General features: G+C 38.1%; 1 protein-coding gene across 2 annotated transcripts in view; it reads left to right on the top strand.

Annotated features, from left to right (window-relative positions):
- The window catches only part of GMDS (GDP-mannose 4,6-dehydratase), a 550,209-nt gene that overhangs the window by 241,132 nt on the left and 286,513 nt on the right, over positions 1 to 22,564 (top strand). For both annotated transcript variants that reach the window (XM_073332192.2, XM_073332193.2), the window contains exon 7: positions 19,370 to 19,497. In XM_073332192.2, the coding sequence (XP_073188293.1) occupies positions 19,370 to 19,497 (128 nt within the window). The remainder of the gene's footprint in view (positions 1 to 19,369; positions 19,498 to 22,564) is intronic.

Below are 22,564 nucleotides of genomic sequence, written 5' to 3'. Positions count from 1 at the left end.
TTGCCCTAGCAATTTTATCCTGCCCTTGTTGGAGGGCTCTGGGTACCTGAGTGTGGAGGCTGGCATCATTCTATCTCTCTCCCACCATGGCTCAGGTAAGCAAGGACAGGGTTTTATTATCTTAAATGAAACTAAAGGCATCTTTTCCTTCCTTTTCCTTTATCTTCTTCAGAACTCTGAACATATTGGGTGGGATTTTCAAAAGGGCCTAAAGCAGATTTTTTTAGAACTATCAAGGCCAGAAGAGGGACCACTGTGATCATCTAGTCTTACCTCCTGTATTTACACAGGTCAGAGAACTTCCCCAAAATAATTCCTAGAGCAGATCTTTTACAAAGTCCCAGTGACTTCCAATGAAAATCTTAGCCATTGTGCATATGAGACGAAAAAATGACTCCATTGCTGCCCTTTGTACCTGGCATGGCCTCAGTGAAATGCCAGCATCCCAACTTTAAAAAATGTAATTTCACTGGACACATGCCTGCTTCATTGGTCTTACTACAGTCTAATTCATGAGTTGCATAACAGTACCTTTGGTGTTCCTGTAATGCATTTTTTCTGAGATAATTTTAGTGTCTTCATCTTGTGTTCTTTTTTTCATGCATGTTTAGGAAAAAAAGAAGCAGTTAATTAGTTGACTTGTTCATAAAATGATGCTCTTGAACACGCTCGTCAGCTGGGAAATAAGTTGACAATACAAATAATATATTTTTTTTTCTTTAAACTGTTAAAGTTTCATGTTAAAAAATTGCAGCATATAGTGTTACAGTTCATCTTAGTGTTAGCCAGCATAGTGGCAAGATTCTCCCCACAGGCCAGGCAATTTTTAATAAAAACATTTAGAACTAGATTGGTGTAATCGTAACTTGCAAAACTGTGAAATAGAAAGCTTGATTTCAGCTCTTGGTAACAGTGGGCAGATGCTACTTTCCTTTCCAATCCAGTTAGTGGCCTTGCCAATGTTACTAAAGAACTGGCAACAGTTTTGATCTTGCTAGTGAATCCAAGTAATGCAGCCAAAAGAGTGTCAAGAAACTAGCAAACCAATAAGTAACAGCTCATTATTTTATTTAGCCTTCTATCTCTTATAGTGATGTCTCGTCGTTTCAAGAAGAACATCACAGTTGCACTTAAAGGAAAATTAAACTGTATGTTGTGAAACTATGGGATGAAGTAATTCTGGGGTTGAGTTCATTAGTGTGCTGCAGGTATTGCACAACAACATTTTACTTGCAAGTATGTGCAGTGTCTGCCTGTCACTTTGGAGCAGTCAGGATTTAGATCCCTTTCTGGGTTTGGTATTACGGTGACATCATCTGGTTTACCATCACATTTGTAGACTATGATAACTCTCCATGATGGAACACCACAAAGTAGTGTGGCCCAGTTATTCACTCTTTAAAATAGAGAGCGGGGCTGCGGGTGGGGGGGGGGGGGAGAGGGAGACAGTGAGTGTCTGGGTGTAATTGCTCTTATTTGATAAGCTGTAAAAGGAGCTTGTAAGTTCAGTGAAAGTTGCTGTAAATATTGAATGAATCAAGATTGATTGATTTATTGTTCTAAAGTCGGTCATGTATTTCAAGGTTCATTAAAACTTGCTATCCACCTTATAAGTTGAAGTCAGGGTTCTTTGTTTTTATATTTTTATGAGGGGTACACATTAGTCTTTACTCAAAAAGTCCCAGTATTGCAAAAGGCCCCGAAAGACTTCCTTATCATACTTTTAAATACACTTTTCCTTTAGATTCCTGTGGGGGGAACTTAATTGCATTAATATCCAGCTGGATATTATTTATTTAACTTGCTTGTTGGTGCAGAGACACAAAATAATTTTGGCTCTGAAAATTTGGGGTGTTATTTAAATGTGGCTTTTGTCATGTTTGTTGATCCTGTTGTCTGACACAGTTTTCATCTTAATATTTTCTCTGTTGCTTTAAAAAAAGGAGAAGACTGGGAGAAAAGGTCCCGTTCAGTATCTAAATATGAACAAAATCTGTTTAAAAGAAATGCTCCTCACTAGACAGACAGGTAATATAAATCTGGTTATAACATGTAACAAGCAATGATATTGATGAAGAAATCCATCTAAACGTAACACTTGGTGAAATACTAAAAAAAAAAAAAACCCAAAAAGCAACAACAAAAACCTTTTCAACATCATTTCACACACTTATCAAGGATATTATTTACTTATTCTACACACTTAACAATTTCACTATTTTCTAAAATAATACTCTTATTTTCTTTTTCCTAATCAGAGTGCACACTTATTGTGGAATTATTTAAGATCATGTGCAATGGCAATTTTAGTAATCTGGTTTCACTGGATTTTATTGTATGTCTTTTTCATATCTGGACCATTAATATGGAAATTGTTCTCAGACATATGTTGTTTAACAGCAGATGCTGGATTTACAGTTGTAGATCACATTTATGTTGTTTTGTTCTCATTTCCATGAGGTTTCCTGCTATATACTTTTTTCCAGCAAAAAAAAAAATCATGAACATCTGCTGACTTATCCAGAGAACCGGATCTTTAATATCTAAATTCACCCCGGGGGGGGGGGTTGTTTTGTTTTGTTTCGTTTCACATACAAACTAGGCTTTTAAGATGTGTTATTTAGTTTGTTTTAACTTGGATTATTTTTAACTAGAAGCAAAGTCACATATATACAGTGTGCACATTTTTGCTGGTACACTTGCCTCTCTCCACCGTTAGAATCCAGTCTTTCTCCTTTGGCACACTTGGCAACCACAGTGGTTCAGACAGGATCCTGAGAATCCATCACTCTTTCATGAGACCACCATATCCACCCACGTCCTCCTATCCTCCCTCCTTTTCGATAGGGCCATGAATATTGTTCTCATCCTCTGTCTGAAGGGGATGAGGCAAATGGCCTCCTCTGAGGTTAAATGCCATTTGTTGTTCTACAAAGCATCCAAAAGGAATGTTTATGCAGCCACCAGCTGCAAAGAGTTTTTCTTGAACCCTTCAGGGTTTTTTAAATACTCTGCTGATTGGGAAGCTTTATTTTCTACATAGAGTATATAATCTGAGCTCTTCTCTTTTATGAACACCATGAGGGAGGGCGGAGGTTAGGAAATAAAATCCTAATTCTACAAACTGTTAGACACATGAGTGGTCCCATTGAATTCAATGTTTGTAGGATCTAGGCCTAACTTGGTACGTATGCGTTAATTCAAAACTTTTCTGGTCATCAGTGAGAGGTAAATGATAGTTCAGTTAGGAGGTCACATTGGTAATTTCTACATTTGCTATTTAATATTAATAGCATCACTAACATAGTACTCATTTTCAAAGCACTGTGAATATCTCTGTGCCTAAATGCCATGCTGATTGATGCATTACAGAATTCTTTAGATAAACAGAACACAGTAAGAGTATAAGGTTAAGAAACCGTCTCCAAGAATTCATAATCCTGTGATTCCTTACTTCTTAAAGCAGAATTCATCGCATCTCTAATGTGACCAGGTTCAAATAAATAGAAAGTATGGATTTAGCTGCCTTATTCTTTTACTCCACAATACTTATTTATTGGGAAAGGACATAGTTTAGTTAAGTCATTCATTTGAAAAAAAATCCTGTGTTATGAGCAATGTTCCCTTTAATTTTTGACAGGCCGTGTGCACAAAAAATTTCTTCTGTGCAAATTGTGGTGCTTCTGTGCAAATTTTTGTGTGCGGTGTTTCGCCGTGTGCATGGGTTTAGGATCTGTGTGCGCGCGCACAGCTTAAACGTAATAGTGGTCATGAATAACACCATGGATTTCAATACTTGAAATATTTGAAAAAACTAATGGACTTTTCACCGTTAATGCTTTCTGTTTACATTTTACACTTACTTTTTGCTTGGATGAGTCAACTTTACTTTTGTACATAGTCTGTTTCACTTTTTGGCTCTCATGCATGAATACAATCCTACAGTGTTGGTGTGGCAAATAATGTCGGAATATTTTGATCGAAGCAAAAAGCTGTTTTCACGGAAACTAAAATACATCAATGGAATTATTTCTGTTGATCTGACATTTTGTTAAACATGCTTGGACAAAACATAAATTTGGGCCAAAATCAACATGACAGTTTCAATTTGATTGGGGAAATATGGTCAGTAAAAAACAAACAAACAAAATCCCTGCAAAACACCCCTCAAAATATGAAATCAGATTGTTGCACCAATATTTGTTTGTATTACCTACTTATCATAGGAACCGGGCAAATACAGCATTTTATATCATGAATAATATACTATTTAATGACTCTAATAACATCCAATGAATGTGCTCACGGATATAAGTAGGTAACGGAACTCCTGAGAATCACCGTTTTGCTTTTGCTTGGTACATATATGCCTATACTACTGACTGTCTTCAAATCCCTCCGCAAATTTATCGTCTGTGCTTTGGTATATGATTTGTAAGTAAGTTTGCTGCCATATTCTTACCTCCCTCCCCCAACACCTCATTTATGAATTGGAAGGTGAGATGTTATGGGAGCTGGTTTGTGCAACAGTCTAAAATGTACCTTTAGTGAAAAGTAATTTCTTATTCAAGCCTAATTAGAATCTATATTCTTTGCTCCACATATATTTGCAAAATGTTAGGGTTTCTGTCTGTCTTATCCTGTTCTGTAAATTGTAAAATGAATTCACTGGGGCTTCACACAGGCAAGGGTCCAATGCTGTGAAACACCTAACAGGCTCGGGGCATTGCATTGCAACTGCGCCCAAATGTATCTCAAGTCGCTCGTATCTCCACTGTGCTGAACAAACACATCAGACTAAAAGGTTGCTTCCCCTAAAAGCTTCCAAACTAAGGCTTGTCCTATGTTTAAAAGCTAGGTGGATATAGCTATGTCAGTCAGAGGTGTGAAAACACTACTCCCCTGACTGAGTTAGCTCTGCTGACCCAGCCCCCATGAGACACAGTTATGCTGATGGAAGAATGCTTCCGTCAACACTGGCAACTCTGTTCTAGGAGGTGATGTTCGTATGCCAATGAAAAAACCCTGTTGATGTAGGCTGCGTCTACACTATAGGATTATGCCAGCAAAGCTACACTGACAGAGCTTTGTGGGTACAGTCTCCTTGGTGTAGACACAGGCTTAGGCTTTGATCCTGCGAAGAATTACACAGGTATTTCACTGATTTCATTGAGATTACCCATTGGCTTCGTCCTACAAGGTGTTAAAGCACTCAGGCCTGAACCCAGTAAAGTATTTAAACATATTTTTAAGTTTAAGCACAGGAGCAGTCCCATTGAAATTAATGAGCTTGTTCATGTGTTTAAAGTTAAGAATAAATTAATAAGAATAAACCCTAAAACCTCAATCCTGCAATGAAACCAGCTAGCACAGACTGCATTGCCCATGCATAAGCCCATTAACTTCATTGGGATGAAGATGTCTACACTAGCAGGTCCAGTTGCAGGATTTATGTTATAAAGACAAATCAGAGAACAGGTGATGTGGGAGGTGCGATACAATGTACAAACTAAGCAAACATGACAAAAATAGGCATGCTGCTACAGTCTCTTTCTGTTTAACTCTGCCTGCTCCATTGTTTACAAATATTTTTAATCCTAGTCTTTTTTATTTATATCCTTTTTTTGTTTTTAAATTTGCATTTTACCCTGCCTATAAGCCAGGAGAGTGAGTGTGTGTGTGTGTGCGCGCGTGCATGCATGCATACATTTATGTTTAAAAAAAAATTGCTATGGGTATATTTTCTTCCTTGCCTTATTTTAACTATATCTCCCTTTATTTAAACCTTGGAAATCCATGTTTTGGCAGCAGCATCACCCCTTTTTGAGAGGGTAGAGACATTTTGAAGTTCCCTTTTGGGAGGAGGGAAGTTCCCAGTGCTCATGTGGCTCCGTAGAGTGAGGAACTGGGTTCAGTTGTCCACTACTGCTTCCTGTGTAATATCGTAGCGCTCACTTGCCTAATAGCCCTGACCCGTGAGGAGAAAGTGGGGAATAGACGAACTTCTCCGTGCTAGGAGGATTGCACCCATGTGGAAGCAGCAAAAAGGACTCAGCAGGCTGGGAGCAGCTGGAGGGACATAAACTCACGACTAGCCATGGAGTTTCCATGCAAAAAGATAACACAGAACTGAGCTATATTACCTTTTCTCTGCCCCCTCTTCCCACCCAAGGATGGTTCCTCAAGCAGCGGTACCCTGGTATCTGAGTTCCAATAGAACCAAATTGCCAGAGACCAAAGGACTGCCATTGTCCCCTAAGCTAACAGGGGCCTTTCCTCCTGTGGACTGGAACCTACAGCTCATTATGTGGGGGAGAACTGATGCCTCCTGGAGGGATTTGGGGAAAATTTCAAGAGGATTTTCCAAAGAAGGGAGTGATGAAGGCCATGATTATTTTTCTTGATAGCTTTGCATGAAACACTGCAGCTGCTTAAATGTGAATTTAAAATAGGTGTAAGAAAGGTGAAGAATCTGTGTGGGATGCAAGCAACATATGAATCAAGAAACTCATAAATAAATACAGAGCCAAACTCTTAATAGATGTTTTCCATATCATAACAATTGCCACAGTGTTTACTCACAGGCACAAAATACTTAGATGCTCTCCTTAATCTTTAATTATTATTGACCTCTTTGCTTGACCTCTCTTGAAGTGTTTTATAAACAATTTAAAGAATAAATGAAGTATTAGAAACAGTTATTATAGGGGAAGCAAAGTTATTTGCTTTCCTTGGGTGAAAAGATATCATTTATAAAGGCCTGATTACACTCATCTGTTTTCTGGGTAGCCCGTAAGTTTACTTTACCACGGCAAGAGAGAATAACAGAGAAATTGTGTCATGGGAGCCAAGTAAGATATTGTAGTGGTAGGAAATCCAATTGCCTTGTTTTACAGCCATTTGTCTTGTCCACAGTCTCTGTCGAATGACAGTTTGGATCAAAAGCCTTTAAAAGGTTTTCCTGCTTCACAGTAATGAGAACAACAGAGACTTTTATATTGTAGGAGGTTCTTACTGGGCCTTTCCTGCTTTAACATGGCTACCTGCCAGTGCATTTTTTATTAAAAGCTGCTTCGCATAATAAATTATATGAAGTGGCTCTGCCTGGCTGCTTGACTGTCACTAAGGTTATGAGTCAAAAAAGGGGGCTGTTGGAGAAGGTCCTATTCAAAGAAGCTTAACTATGAAAGCTGTCAAAAAGAACATTAACAGCCACCTTTGTATTTCAAACCTGTTCTTGTAAGGATGCATGTCTATACTGAAAATAAAATACTGCGGAATGTGGGATTTATATATTTTTTTACTTAATTATTTTAACAAATGGGCTGGTCTCTCCTTTTGTTTACACTGGTATAAACCAGGAGTGACTCCATGGTAGTTGATGGGACACACAGGTGTAAAACCCACATACTTGAGATCAGAATCAGGGCTATTGTTTCTAATTCTAGTAAAGAGAAGTGATTTCCAGGAGGGAAAGGTCTAAGGATTTTAGAAGTCCCCATGTGATGCTGAAGGCCTTGCAATATTCTCACCTTCACCTTGTGCTTCTGGCAGGCAGAGAGGAAATAAGACTAAATGGGGCCAGGAATCATCAAAACAACAAGGCCTGTTGGCTCCAAAGCTGCTGGGGTTGTGGGGGAGCTCCTCCTCTCACATGTGGCTTTTTCCTGTCTTCCTTCCTAACTCCCAGCCAGGCAGACAGATTGGAGCAACAGGGAAGGGGAATGAGCGGCAGCAGCTGCCTGTTAAGAGCAGCAGCACTCCCAGTGATCTTTAGTGATTGGAACAGCACATAGTCACACCAAACACTCGCCAACCACAGCTCAGAAGCTCCTGTGGCAGCATGTCCCACTGTAGCGTGTTTGACTGTTCCCCAGAACAGAGATAAGGGAGAGTCTCAGCTGTTTTCATAATCAGTGCATGACTGCTGGGGTAGGGGAAGAGCCTATATTACAGACAGCTGTACCTTAACTTCCTACTGCTGCTGGTTGAAGTAAATGAAGATGAGGGTGGGGATGTAATGGCATATCATTATGTTTAGGAAGATGCATAATATGATTTGCTTTTCCAGTCCTAACTCAGTTCTTAAATAGTCCTAAGTTTTTACATTCATCTGTTTGGAATGGACAATGCTGTATGGAAGCGTGCTGCGCAGTACCCCTGGAAGTGTTAAGAACGGAGTATGGGACAAAGTGTGGGTCACAAACTCAAAACAGAGGGACAGAAGGAAAATGATACTGTAGGGACTTTAAAATGATCTTTCCTGAATCAGAATTTCTGGGAGCAGATTCTCTGACCATTTTATTTAGAATTGGAGGTGCCCGTGAAGAGAGGTAGATTTGACTCTGACACGAGGGAGGTCCCTTGTCATGAAATGATATATAAGGGTTATGCATGTAGGTTCCAAGCCTTCATGCTTCCATACTGTGCAACATTTCAGAGCCTGGAGACAAACAGTCTAGCTGTTTTACAATAACAACTATGGATTTTCTCTGTTTATCTCCATTCAGTGGGATGACTATTAAGTCCTTTTTGTTTATTCTTTGATAAACCCTGGGTCTTCTCTGGACTTGTCTGTCCTTTAGCTCCAAATCAGGTGCAACTGTGAATACGATCTGAAAGAAAATGTATTGAATGGTGGCAACTTTTTTTTAAGACTCACTGATGAATAATTGCCAAAAGGTGGTAGCTACAGTATCCCCAACAAATGCACATTATGAATGGTCCTCTTTTAAGCCTAAAATTCCTTTAAACTTGCCTGTTGGGTTTTGAGTACCTGCAGTTAACTAGTGTTGCTTTTGGCAAGGCTTGGTGAGCAAATGAGGCATAATCTCTCTGATCTTAGTAGTCTGGTCAGTCAGCCATGACATTCTCAGTGTCTTTTCTTTCTACACCCTGTCTGAACAGAGCCATAGCCCAGGCAGCTCTCAGTGGGGTTGCCAAAGATTACCACGTGCAGTGGAGCAGCAGATGGCAGGAGAGTGGAAAGTATGCAGCCTCCAAGGGTTGGGTTCATGTGGGGTTCAGGGTTAAATTTGAATGATTTTTCTCCCCCTCCAGAACATTTGACTCTTTACTGCAAGTTGGAAGCCCTGTAAAATGCAGGAGTCTGGTTTTACGGCGTGGAGTGGGTTCTAGATCAGAACTGGAATAAGAAGTTTATATGCTCAGTGAGCACAAAAGTTGTTGCTTTCTCTTTAGTCCTGGTTCCACAGTGTGTATAAGAGAATGTAAATGTAAAATACATGAAAAGAACATTTAAGGGGGCAAAGTCAAGCACTCAGAAGTTAGGAAATTAAGGTTGCCTGAGCAACCTGAGTTCAGCCCACTTGTGTGTATGTATTATGATATGATCTTTAATTACACAATAATATGCTGTTTTTCGACGGGACCCTTCCCTCATTTAGTGCACAGGATGGATGATGCTCACTTAGTGAGCAGCTTTTCAATATTTTTTTTTATCCTTCTTGTGTGGCCCCAGGCTTTATTTACTGCACAGTATTCAAACCCTGCTCTGAAAACAGCATTATTACTTTCTTCATCGACTTCTTCCGTACTGTGCATCACTGTAGTATCTGAGTGCATCATAGATATTAATGAATTTATTTTCACAACACCTCTGTAAGATGAGGGGATATTATCTCCATTTTACAGATGGGGAACTGACGCCCAGAGAATAAATTAAAAAATGTGCACTAATTTTGGATGCCCAATTTAAGGTACCTAGGACCTGATTTTTCAGTGTACTAAGCATTATATAGCACTTTATACGCTCAAAGCACTGCTCTCATTGACTTCAGTTGGAGCTGTGAGTGCTCAGCACTGCTGCAGATCAGATTCCAGGGTCTGAAGTCCGGCACCCAGAAAAGGAGGAACACACAAATAGTGAACATTTTGTTTGTGACTTACCCAGAATCACATAGGAACTCTGTGGCAGAGGCAGAGATAAATGGTGCTCTGGAGATCTGGGTTCTAACAATTTTAACCAAATTCTCCTTTCTCTTTCTGCAGTCTCCTGCCTCCTTCACTATGCACCTTCCAGCTTCTTAAACAAATGAATCAAGGGTCCTGCAGACAATAGCCTCTTTCACTACACGACCCTGATTCATCTACAAAGCAGGTCCATCCTGTGCACTGATGAGACATGGGTCCTGTGGGAAAAAATAGTTTGTAATTAAAGACTGGACCCGCTGTGTGGATGTATTGTAAAACTATATCATAATACATATACACAAATGGGCTGGATTAAGGTTGCACAGACAACCTTCATTCCGGCATTTTGTAATTATTGCACACACACAATTTAAAAAATACTTCAAGATCTGACTTACTAGGACAAAGCCAGGAAATGCATAATTTGGCTAACTTTCTGTCCTTAATTCACCCTATTGTGCTTAAGTTTTGTAGTGGTCTCAAAACAGTGGGTGATCTTCACTGCCTCTTTTGTCTGTACAGGATAAGTAGCCTGACTTAAATGGGAAACATCATAAAAACAGGATAATGTTGTAGATCAGGAGTCCACAAGGAAAGAAGCATTCTGAAGAACACTGACTATAGCAGTAGTTAGGCACAACAGTTTGAATTATGGACCAAATGGAAATTTCCCTCAGATGCTTTTCCTTTGGCATTTAATCAAATTCTTTGTATTTTTGTGCAGCTGATTTGTATTCTTTCTCACTCTTTCTTATTCAAAGTTATAATGGCAATGGAACTTTTTTGTATCAGTTGTGTAACTCAATCACTTTGGATTTTATGGGCCAGATTCTTCGCTGGTAAAAATTGCACAGCGACATTGATATCAGTGGCTCCAATTTATGTCTGCAGCGAACTGGGTCCTGTACATTTATCAAGTCACATTTAAAAGGACATTCATGCACAAGCTCATATACAGTAAGTGCAGCAAGACATGTTTCCGGTTACCTCATAGTAGTTCAACAGGTCATTTGAACCTGATACAATTTCAGAGGAAATTTTACAGTACTTGTAGAAACTCCCACTGGAAAAAAAAAGTACTTTTCAATAAAATGCTACCATTTTAATCTGTGTTAAAACATTTTTCTAAGTCAGTGGTTTTCAATCTTTTTTCATTGTGGAACCCGAAAAAATTTCGAGTGGACGTACAGAGCCCTTTGGAAATCTTAGACATAGTCTGCATCTCCCAAGGGTCCACAGAACACAGTTTGAAAATCACTGTTCTAAGGAACAAGGATAGGTTACACACAGTGTCCGTGCATTTTCTGTTTTAAAATGAAGAAAATAGCTATAGTTACCAACTGATACTGAGAATTAAGGTTCTAAATGGTTAAACCATTTTTAGCTAGAGCCTGACAAAAATGCTGGAAACCAGCACACACATTTTTAACAGCTCTGCCACTGAAAAATCTGATTCATTGAATTTGATTTGCGGGACAACTTGTATAGAGAATGTGATCGTCCTAAACAATTTAAAACACATGCACTAAATTCTTCGCACTGACAATGTTGCTTTGCACATATCTTTTAGTCCAGTAACTTAAGTGATTATTAATTGACAGTGTATGGACCAGGTGGGAATAGAATTGCAGGGCGTCTCACCCAGTGCTGTTTCAATGCCCTTCACAAGTGCCAGGGACAGTCATGGTGCATTTCTCCCCCACATTGCTCTGTTAAGAAGGAGGTGGGATCATGTTTCTACTCCACAGCAGTCCGCAGAACCAAAAGGACAGTCTAGCCTACTTGTTCAGCCTGGATGCTGGGAGCTCAGAAGGGACAATCTGTACTTGTTCAGCTAATGGCAGCTTCATACCACCCTCAATGCAGGACAGTGCCTAAATGACAGCCCTTTAGATGGGAGAGTGTACACCGGTGTGGTTCTTCCTCAGAATCTCAAAAGGGATGGTATGTTGTTCTTCTGCACTGGTCCTGGATCCTCCACTATCCCTCTCCTACCCTGTGACAGTGCCATTCTTATGAAACCATCCTGCCAGGGCCTCTCTTGACTGCAGCTTCTCCAAGAACCCCATAAAGAGAGAGGGTAGTCCATGAAAACTGCAATGCAGGTACCAAACTATAATACTGAGCTTTAAGGCTTCCCAGGCAAGTTGTGAGTTCAGGGACACCTCTACCAAGGAACTCTATAGATAGCACTATTGGATCCTAACAAAAAAAGGTCCAAATAACAAAGCTCAGGAAAGCAAGTGGGTGACTTTAATCAAACCTGCCTATGACCTCCTAAAAGTCTGCATCAGAGTAAAGGGATGGGCAAAGTTGCAAGCAGATTATCCTCCTCAAACCAGTTGATTCATCTCTCACTTTTTTTTAATGAGGAAGTCTTAAATTGGTGAAATACGTATCAGTGTGATTGTTGTTAAAGCTAATTTTATACCACTATTTTCTATGATTAGTGAATTAAAACCTTTCTTTTCCCCCTGATATGTTTTAAGTAAGTCATGCATATGTAAGGCGATCCAAGTACTGACAGTTGACATTGAATTGCACAGGCAGAGAGGTATGGGAAATTCGTACAAAATCTGCTTGCACTGTATCAACACAGGCTAGTGTCATTACACTAAATCCTGATCCCACAGAAACTGATGTCAAATCATCTTTCCCTTTATTTTTTTTAGTAGGTTACGTTTAACACCATACTGTACTGTATTTGCGGGGGTTTTGTTTTGTTTGCTGCTGCTGCTTGATTGTGCACTTCCAGTTCCAAATGAGGTGTGCAGTTGACTGGTCAGTTCGTAACTCTGGTGTTTGTAACTGACTGTAGTTCTGAACTTTTGTTGCCTCAAGGACTGGATTCAGCAAAGCATGTGCTTAACTTTAGTAGTTTAAGTGTGCTTAAACAATGTATGAGACTATTTGCCATATGCTTACAGTTAAGTATGAGAGTGTTTTGTTGGGTCATGGCCTAACTTAGCTGTTTGCTTCAATATCAATAGTATAATTTTAAAGAAAAATTAGGGTTTAAAAAAGTGTTTGAGAAAATCACCTATAGAACATGAAATGAAGTTTGTTTTAAAAAATCAGTAGTTTGGTGGAAAAGGGTGAGCATACAGTAAGAGAAACACTTAAGTGCTGTTAACAGCACACGATAAACTTGGAACAGAAATAACACGTTTACATTTTAATGATGAAAACAATGTTCAATTTTTTTCCTCTAAAAGAATTTATCCAGGACATATTTCCCGAGAGAAAAAAAATATTTTAATTAAATGTACTGAAATAACATTTTTGTTGCCAGTGATGATTATTGGTGTGTTTGTGTGTCCTTTTAATAAACCTGCATGCTAGGATTCAACTTTTGTGCCCACCACAGAATACTGTAAATCCTCTCTTTGGAAAATATAATAGTTTTGTATTTATTACAAACAGTCCTTCAGACTGTTCGTAATTAGATGTAACTTTTCACAGTGATTTACACAGTGCTGCTATTTGGTAGGGATAGAAAATATTCTGTCATTGTTTTACTTGGAGTTAGATCCTTTGGTCATTTTGAATGCAAAACAGGCTTTAAATACAGTTTAACTCTTAGAACACTGAGGCAAATATCCATGTCCGTTGTGAACTGAACTAAACTACCAAAGAATATACTTATCCATGCAGTTGCCTGCTGACAGGCACCCTGTCGGGCTCTCATCCTTTCACTGCATTCCCTAAGTGGCCAGACCCTAATATCTCTGACTCCAACCTACAGATTTCTCTTTTAAAGTGCTTTCTCCTAGCCTCCCATCTATGTAAATTTCCCATTATCTTTCTACCCACTTTCCTTCACTCCCAACTCTGTGCACTCTTAGTACTCATCCTCACATGACACCTGAGTTCCGCCCTTACCACACTCTCCAGTCGTGGAAACCACAAACTATGCCACCTCAGTCTCCATTTTATACCATCTTCAGTCTGTCTCAGCCTTCAAAATGCTCCAAGTGTTTAGGCTCATTCAATTTTTAAATGTGATTTGGTTATTTAACCACATGACTGAGAGCCATGAATCCAGGTGTTCTGTTCATGGTTCTGATACTTGTTCCTTCTCAGGCCTTGATTAACTCACTTAGGCTCAGATCCTCCAAAGTATTTAAGCACCTGACTCCTATGGAAATCAATGAGAATTAGGGGCCTAAATATCTTTGAGGATCTGGACCTTAACCTATCTGTCTGTAAAATAATGCCTGTAATTCCCAGAAGAGAGAAATCTCAGGTAAATTCGTATTTAAGGCCTCTTTTAAAACTGGTTTTGACAATGTCTCCTTCAATCAGTCAAAAGATTACTTGAGGAGAGTTAAAATTGTAGGTTATTCAGACAGCAAACCATAAAGGCTCATTTAGAGCAACTGGGCCAAATTCTGCTCTGACAGTAGAGTAAATCTGGAGTAACTGCACTGAAGTCAGTGGCAGCATGAGAGCAGAATTTGGCCCTTTGTGTTATTCCGTTCATTGCACGAGCACAAAAAGTCTGCAAAGCAGATATCTTTTTTTCTTCAACTACCTAAAAGGCTATTCAGTGTGTTCTGGTACATCTGTGATTACACACTTGTGGGCTACAGATCTTGACAAAACAACTATCTGAATTACAGAAGTTAAAAAGTGTTCTAAATCATGCAATCATAGAAATGTTGAGGGACCTCGACAGGTCATCTAGTCCAGCCCTCCATACTCCAGCAGGACCAAGTATACCTAGATCATCCCTGACAGGTGTTTGTCCAACCTGTTCTTAAAAACCTCCGATGGTAAGAATTCTGTAGCCTCCTTTGTTAACCTGTTCTAGAGCTTAATTACCCTATAGTTAAAAAGTGATATCTAATCTAAATCTCTCTTGCTGCAGATTAAGCTGATTACTTTTAATTCTACCTTCAGTGAATATAGAAGAGAGCAATTGTTCTCCTTTCTCTTTGTAACAGCCCTTGTCGTATTTGAAGACACTTATCAGGTTTCACTTCAGTTATCCTTTCTCAAGACTACACATGCCCAGTTTTTTTAACATTTCCATATAGGTCAGGTTTTCTGATCCTTTTATCATTTTTGTAGCTTACCTCTGGACTCCCTCCAGTTTGTCCACATCTTCCTGAGGGTGTGGCACCCAGAATTAGACAAGGTACTCTATCGGAGTAGAGCAGAACCAGTGCTGAGTAGAGCAGAACAGTTACCTCCCAGGTCTTGCATATCACACTTTTGTTAACCTACCCCAGAATGGTATTAGCCTTTTTTGCAACTATAACAAATAAATCATTTAGTCAAGAGCCACACCTTTGGCTGATTAATAGCAAGCATTTGAACTCTACAGGAAGTTCATTTCTGCCCTGTTGTAAAAGATGAAGGGTGCCATAAGGAGCATCCAAGATTAAGGGTGGGAGGTAAATGGGAGGAACTTTTTTTCCTTAAAATTTCTCACCAGCGCTACCATCAAAGCAGCTCCACTGTTGACGATAATGGCAGAAGCATTAGTGTAGAAAAGATTGTCAGCCAATGGCATTTTAGCTACTCCATCATTGACATATCTCAGAACCAGTCTGGATGGTGGAGTGGTTCCCCCCACCAGCCACCTTGTGCTCTGTCTATACTTATGCTCCTACTGTTACCAGTGAGGCAGCTCTGGTAATAGCAATGGTGAGAAATTTTAGGGGGGAAGGACTAGTGCAGATACAACCTGCGAGGGTCCTGAAGACCTCTTAAGGAAGAAAGAAGCTAACCGTTTCTGTGCCACAGCCCTTATTTTATTTTTAGCCATATAAAGATGTCCACAGAGCTACATGTAAATCTATAGATAGAATCACTCCTAAGCAGCAAGACATAATGTCTGCCAAGTTTCAGGCCAAAGCAAATTTATATAGCCAAATTATAAACCCTAGAAATAGGGCTTTATAGTGGAATTGCTGTCATAACTTTAACTACTGTGTATGGCTGTAGTGGGCGTCAGTTTAAGTTCTAGTTTTGATGTGCGTTTAATGGCATGAGATCAGTCATGAAGTGTAATAGGATATTTTAAGATATTATGTTTGAAGAGAATTGGTATTTAAACATTATCTATGAACCACATCATTTTAACGCCTCTGAAATGCCATTCAGTCCTTGGTACAGAGTCACATGAAAAAATTCCTGACCACGTTTCTCAAAATGAACAGTAGCTTAGGTTTCATTAACTGCTTTATGTGGTATTTAGAGTAAGAGAACTGAAATGTTTCTGCTGAACATTCAGCAGAATATTCCAGTAAAATAATGTTTCCGATTTTTTTTATCCTGATCCTCTCTAATCTTTCATTTCTGCCTTTGGGAGTATACTCTGTGTTTAGAAGAAATTTTTGAACATAATTCTTTCTATAACAAGAAAAGTAAATGTAATGTTTTTGTAATGTTGCACCTAACCACTAATGATTGATTTTAGTGGTTGCCAGTGATACCTCTCCCATTTCCCATGTAGTATTGATTGTATTTGAATACTATGTTAACTTGATTGCTCAGAACCATTTTTCCCCAGAACATTTGTTTTTTATGTTCCCTCAGGAGATGATAATTCCAAAATTGAAGCTGTCATTCTTTAGCCTAGTAGTTCAACACAGTAAAGCTTGCTGCAATACAGATGATGATTATTACTCTCACTGCTAATACAGGGAATGGGAATGTGGTGATGAAAGCTGCTAGTTTTACTCCCTTGCAGTCTGAAACCTAAGACCAGATACTTTAACTCTATCCTTGTAAAAAAGACTTTAGTGCTGAAAGTGCCTCTTGTGTTCATGGAGAAAGTATAACCTACTTTCAATACAAAATGTTAAACCTCAGAGTAGTGCTTAATAGTTTTGGCTAATAGTTAAAATATCATGATATAAATTCCACTTTTACAAATAATAAGAATACAAGTGAAGATCTCAAAGCACTTTACTAACTTTAAATAAGATGCAGAATATGCTGGGTAAAATCTTGGCCCCATCAATGTTGGTGGGAGTTTTGCCACCGACATTAGTGAAGTGCATCATTCATACTCATTTTGCAAATAACAAGCCAATGCACAGAGGAGTTACAGTACATAGCTTTTTCAAGATTGCAATAATATTCCAAACTTATCAGAGGGGATTAGCTAAGGACCTGTTCCTGCAATGAGCTACATGTAGGTGTTTGTCTGCATGGAGTTCATAACTGTATTGGGCCTAAGAGCAGAATTAGATCCAAAGTGTCCTAATCAGGATTCCTTGCTTTATTTTCTAGACCACAGTCTCTTCCATTATCCCACATTGCCATCAAAAGGAAGGAAGTTTCGTTTTCTATAATTCCAGGCCATATGCTTAGATTGTTTGTTTAGTTTCTGAATTTTTAATTTCAGCTAATATGTAACATTTCAATTTATTAACAAATTGTAATTATAGTGAATTGTTCCATTGATTATTACTGATTGTTACACTCTGATGCACCCAGAACAGCAATCGTAAAACTCAAGGAAATTGAAGCAAGATACCCATGTCATCAAAACATATAATAACCATGAACCAGTTAGTCAGCAACAATGTGAACAAAACATAACAGTCCGTATGGCAGGCGCTGAGTAACTGCACGCACCCATCGCTGTGTGTGTGTGTACACACATGCGCACAAACTGAAACTCTGAGTTCAGGGAGCCTGAAAAGAGCATGAACAGGAAGTAATAAGCAAGAAGGCAGCACACCCACATCAGTCATCCCATTGACTTTTAAAATATATGTATTAAAAAATATCACTTCAGGACTAGATTTTTCATAAGTGCATTTGCACTTAGGTTCATCGTCCAAACCTCCCCGTGAGCATGCATGCCCACACTCATTTGCATATGCACGTAAGCATGTTTGTGTTCACACATCAGAGTTTGCACACAACAGGGCAGGGGCACACATTCTGTGTGCACATTCTTTTGAAAATCTGACTCTCAGTGTCAAACTGTGCTGTGGTCTACTACATATATGAGTCACTTTTCCAGCGAATATAAAAACTGTAATCACAGAAGATTCCCTAAAATTTTAAAATAACCAGTAAATCAGAATGTCATTTAGTCTTTAACATTTGACAAACAAAAGAAAAATATTTCTGAATCCTTTTGATAAATCTGATCTGAGGGACTTTAATTTTTTCAATGCTTATGATGCTCATGGTGCAAAAGAAATAATCCCGTTTTTTACTTTGTGGGACAGTCAAACAGCACACAAGCAGTATCTATGGTTTTCTTATTTTGTGTGACAGAAGGTTTTGGTCTGGAATATGCAATATATATCATGCAGTAAGTCCAAAGAAAGACCATTTGTAAGACAAACTATAGAAAATGTACAGGTAGAGCTCATGAGAGCTGTTTTGTATCATGAATGTGTCTAGTTGTAGACACACTGATTTCCTTCCTATCTTTTAGTTATGAGCAATCCTTTATTCAAACTGAAACAACAAACCAATAATCATTTTAGAAAGAGAAATAATTATGCTCCATACTATTAATGCTACTGTTTCTCTTTGGATAAAGTAGCCCATGTCACTAGTTAGTCATATTCTTTGGCCCAGTAAATGCCATGTCATTTTAATTCTAGTAGTGCATTAGGGTGCTAATATCATTGAGCTTGTTTAGCCTGACTGTCAGTCCCCAGTTCTGTTAACTTTCTTTTTTGGAGCAAACAGTTGATCGTTTGTTTCTTATTAGTATAGAAGTCATGGTCTTAGTAATAAGGTATCTAAAGAACTATGTTGTGATGAAAAGATATGAAAAGCCAAATGTAATTTGAAACAACTCTACAAGGAGAAGGCAACAGGCATGTGAATTTCGCAATCAAATATGTAGAACCAGGCTACTTGTGGTATGGTATATCTGTGTGCAATTCCCAAATGGTAGAGGTTATCATCACTGTGTCAATGTCTTACTCAAATGTGGAGATAGAGAATCCCAAATTAATTAATGAATTTATTCTTCTTTTCTAGTTAACCAGTAAAACCTTTTGAAGGAAGTTTCAATTTTGGATGGTCTCACCATCAGCTTCACTAAGAGACAAAAAGTATATATTTGTATGTGGGTTGTTTTTTTTTAAGTGAGGATAGTCTTAGATGCCTGTCTTCCTTTCTTTATGTAACCTTTTGCATTTTGTGTTTAGAAACTGACATTCCAATTGATTTTCATTGGCCTTCTGCCTAGGTTGAATATTGAGGCAGCAAATTCGGAATGCTTCAGAAGTCCCACAAACAAAGACGGTTTGCTGTGAAAGTGGAGATAATGTGACACTTATATTTCGAGCTTCTTAGCTTACTCAAATGATAAATGATGGCATGGTTTGGGTGGTGTGTGGGGGTTAAAGACTGAAAGAAGTTGCTGTGAGCTGAGCTTTGGGATTCTACTAGCAGACAGTTATCCATCATGTGACTGTGCTGATGATATCTTTTATCTCTGTTTCAGGGGCTAACTTTGTAACTCGAAAAATTAGCCGATCAGTAGCTAAGATTCACCTCGGACAGATGGAATATTTCAGTTTGGGCAATCTGGATGCTAAAAGAGACTGGGGCCATGCCAAAGACTACATTGAGGTAGGTTATTGGCCATGTGCCCTTTTTGAAACAATGCCGTTGATCTATTTAATGCAATAACTTCAGTGAAAATGCATGACCTACAGAGGGGTATCTCATGAATTTTTACCTACAGAGGCCTGTTAACTTAGCGTTGCTCTCAGTTTCAGACTAGGGAGTTCAGTAACTTAGTGGACTAGCCCAGCCATGACCTGAACAGAAAAATAAATCTTTAGGTTTACATTCCTTTACTGAATTCCTCTGGGAGGGGTCTATAAACTGGAACTATTTTAAAGAGTTTTTTTCTCTGATTGTTTCTGCGAACTTTTATGTCCAACATTAAGATCATAGCAAGATGCAGTGAAACCTGACTTTAAAGACCTCTCTGCAGGTTGGCGGCCTTTTACTGTGATGGGGCAAAAACACCATTAATGCTGACAATCAAAGGTTTGGTTGGTTCTGCTTCAGAATGAAGCTTCACATTAATATTATGATGTCAAGTACTGTGTCACCTATGTGTCTATAGCTATTTACTTTATTTCAGATGTTTTTGTTAGTCAAAATTTGTTTAATTCTATTCTATGCATATACTTTTGTTTAAAAAAAATCTGCATTGTATTAAGAGAGACATGAATAACCACACCAGAAATATTATTGTTTTCCCAGGAGAACATTGTCCCCATTTTTCACCTCAAAGATTTCCTGTGGTAATTGGGCTATTTCTGGCTTTTAATAATTTATCTATGGGAAACCAGATCTGGCGTCCATATTCATGGGTGTGATTCAAAAAGATCATTGTTTGTGTTTCTGAAATTACAAAGTTAATACCAAAATAGCAAGTGCTTCATTTGGTAGGAAAAATCAGGTTTTTGGTATCTCGTTCCTGGTTAATTCTTTGGTTTTTAATTAATTTTTGAGCTCTTTGACCTTGGCTTAAGCAATTAAAAGAGGCCACTAGTAAGGCGAAAATATATTATAATTTAAATATGGTCTTGTGAGGTAATCATGGTAACTTACCTCTTGATGATGACGATAAAAATGGGAAATGGGAACGTTACATATGCATCGAAGCTGTTACCTCAGGTGAGTGGAGAAGTAGAATTTGGCCAACTGGGCTGTAAAGTTGAGCCCCAGTTCTGCAATGCATATAACTGTTAGGAGTCCTAGATGTTGGTATGATATTTCATGGGAGTAAGGGTCCACCTGCTTGGATATCATTTTCTGTTTGGGACCTTAGCATGGTTAATTAACCCAGGAAATCTTCCAGATAGAATTAAATATATATATATATAATTAGGTATAATTACAAATAATTTTATACACAACATTTTATAACAGATAGAAAATTATGAACAAAATCTGTGGTACAAAGGATCTCAGTTCAGTTATTTTTAAGTAAAACATAACCTTCCACAATAAACAAGCTTTTCATTTTTAAAAATTAAAATGGAATAAAACAGAAATTAATATCAGAACATTAAAATAGTTATTAAAGTAAAATATCCAAAGAAAATATATAAATTGAGTTTCAATATGAATATTCAGGACTGAATTCCGCTGTCTTCTATGCTGGTATAAATTCAAATCCTGGTCCTGCTGAAATCAATAGCAAGACTCTTTGTTAATGGAGCACGGTTGGATGCAGTGACTCAGTGGTTTCACTAAGGGCACAGTTTGGTCTACATTCATCAGATTCTACCTGGGATGACCTGTGTGCAAACCTTAAAAAAACAAAACAAAAAAACACCCTTCATCTTATTCAGCAAAACCACCAGATAGAAAGTTCTCAGACGGAGTCTCCATCAAGGACACATGGTGGTAATGTAAGCAGCATTCCAGATCTTTCATTCATATGCTTTTGGGACTGTCCCAAAATCTTCTGGAAAGAATTTCTCACTAGGATAGAGTTCATCTTAAGTATCTCATTAGTGGTTCCCTTTGCCTAATGGGAGACTTATTAGTTCTTCTCTAAATATATTTAAAATGTGGTTTCTTCCATTCTTATAATGGCTAAAAAAGAGAATAACTTTCAAATAGAAAATAAACTATTCCAGGCTTTAATGGACTAGGTTGGACTTAGATATTTAACATCATTAGAATAAGTATGCTGTATAATATTAGAAAGCATGATCACATTTATAAGATTTTATGAGATTTCTTAAATGTACGATTGAATACATTCGGATCAATAGTATCCTCTCTATATTTAATTTTAAATTCCATTGATGCAAAGATGAGTAACATATGCCTGTAGGGTAGACCCCATGCTGTCTTTTCTTTCTCTTTTACTTCCTGATTAGGAATAATAATAAAACAATAAATACAGTCGTACTTGTTTTATAAAATATTATGGGTTAAATCCTGGTCCCATTACAGTCAATAGCAAAACTCTTACTGACTTCAATTGGGACAGATTTCATCCTATATTTACTGGGGTAGGTATTGGTATGAAGTGTTTTCTAGTGATCAGAGACTAGGACTAGAAGTCAGGACTCTTGGGTTCTAATTTCAGGTACGCTACTGTTCTTACATTATGATCTTGTGTAAGTTACTTCCTAATTCAGTAAAGTACTTAAGCACATGCCTAAATGGAAACATGTAGCTGTCCCATTGAGGTGGGACTACTCACATGCTTAAAAATTAGGCACATGGTGAAATACCTTGTTGCATCAGAGCTTAACTTGTAGATGTTTTTAAAAAAAAGTTTAAAAAACCTAATGTTAGGGGGAAAATATTTTTGTTTGTTTATAATTTCACCAGTATTGGTTGGTACTTAAACTTCCACCTGAAGAAATTGAAAATCAGATATTGGAGCATTGTGCTATGGATGAAAACCTGAAAATGTCATTTGCTCAAAAGAAGAGTATAACTCCTTCATCTAGTTTTATTGTCCAAGCAGAGCAAAACACAAGTAAGCAAATAGTGAAAAGTAAATGTGATTTTTTTTAAATGTCAGTTTTCAACTAAAATATTAGTGATAGATACAGAATGTTTTTAAAACATCTGATTTTTAACTTGTAATCTTAATTACAATGAAGTTAATATTTGTCTGAATGTAAATTGGTGGGAGGAGTTTGATTATATTATG

Source organism: Lepidochelys kempii, chromosome 2, assembly GCF_965140285.1.
Source record: "Lepidochelys kempii isolate rLepKem1 chromosome 2, rLepKem1.hap1, whole genome shotgun sequence".
NCBI lineage: Eukaryota > Metazoa > Chordata > Testudines > Cheloniidae > Lepidochelys > Lepidochelys kempii.
This window is presented reverse-complemented; position numbering and strand designations above follow the sequence as displayed.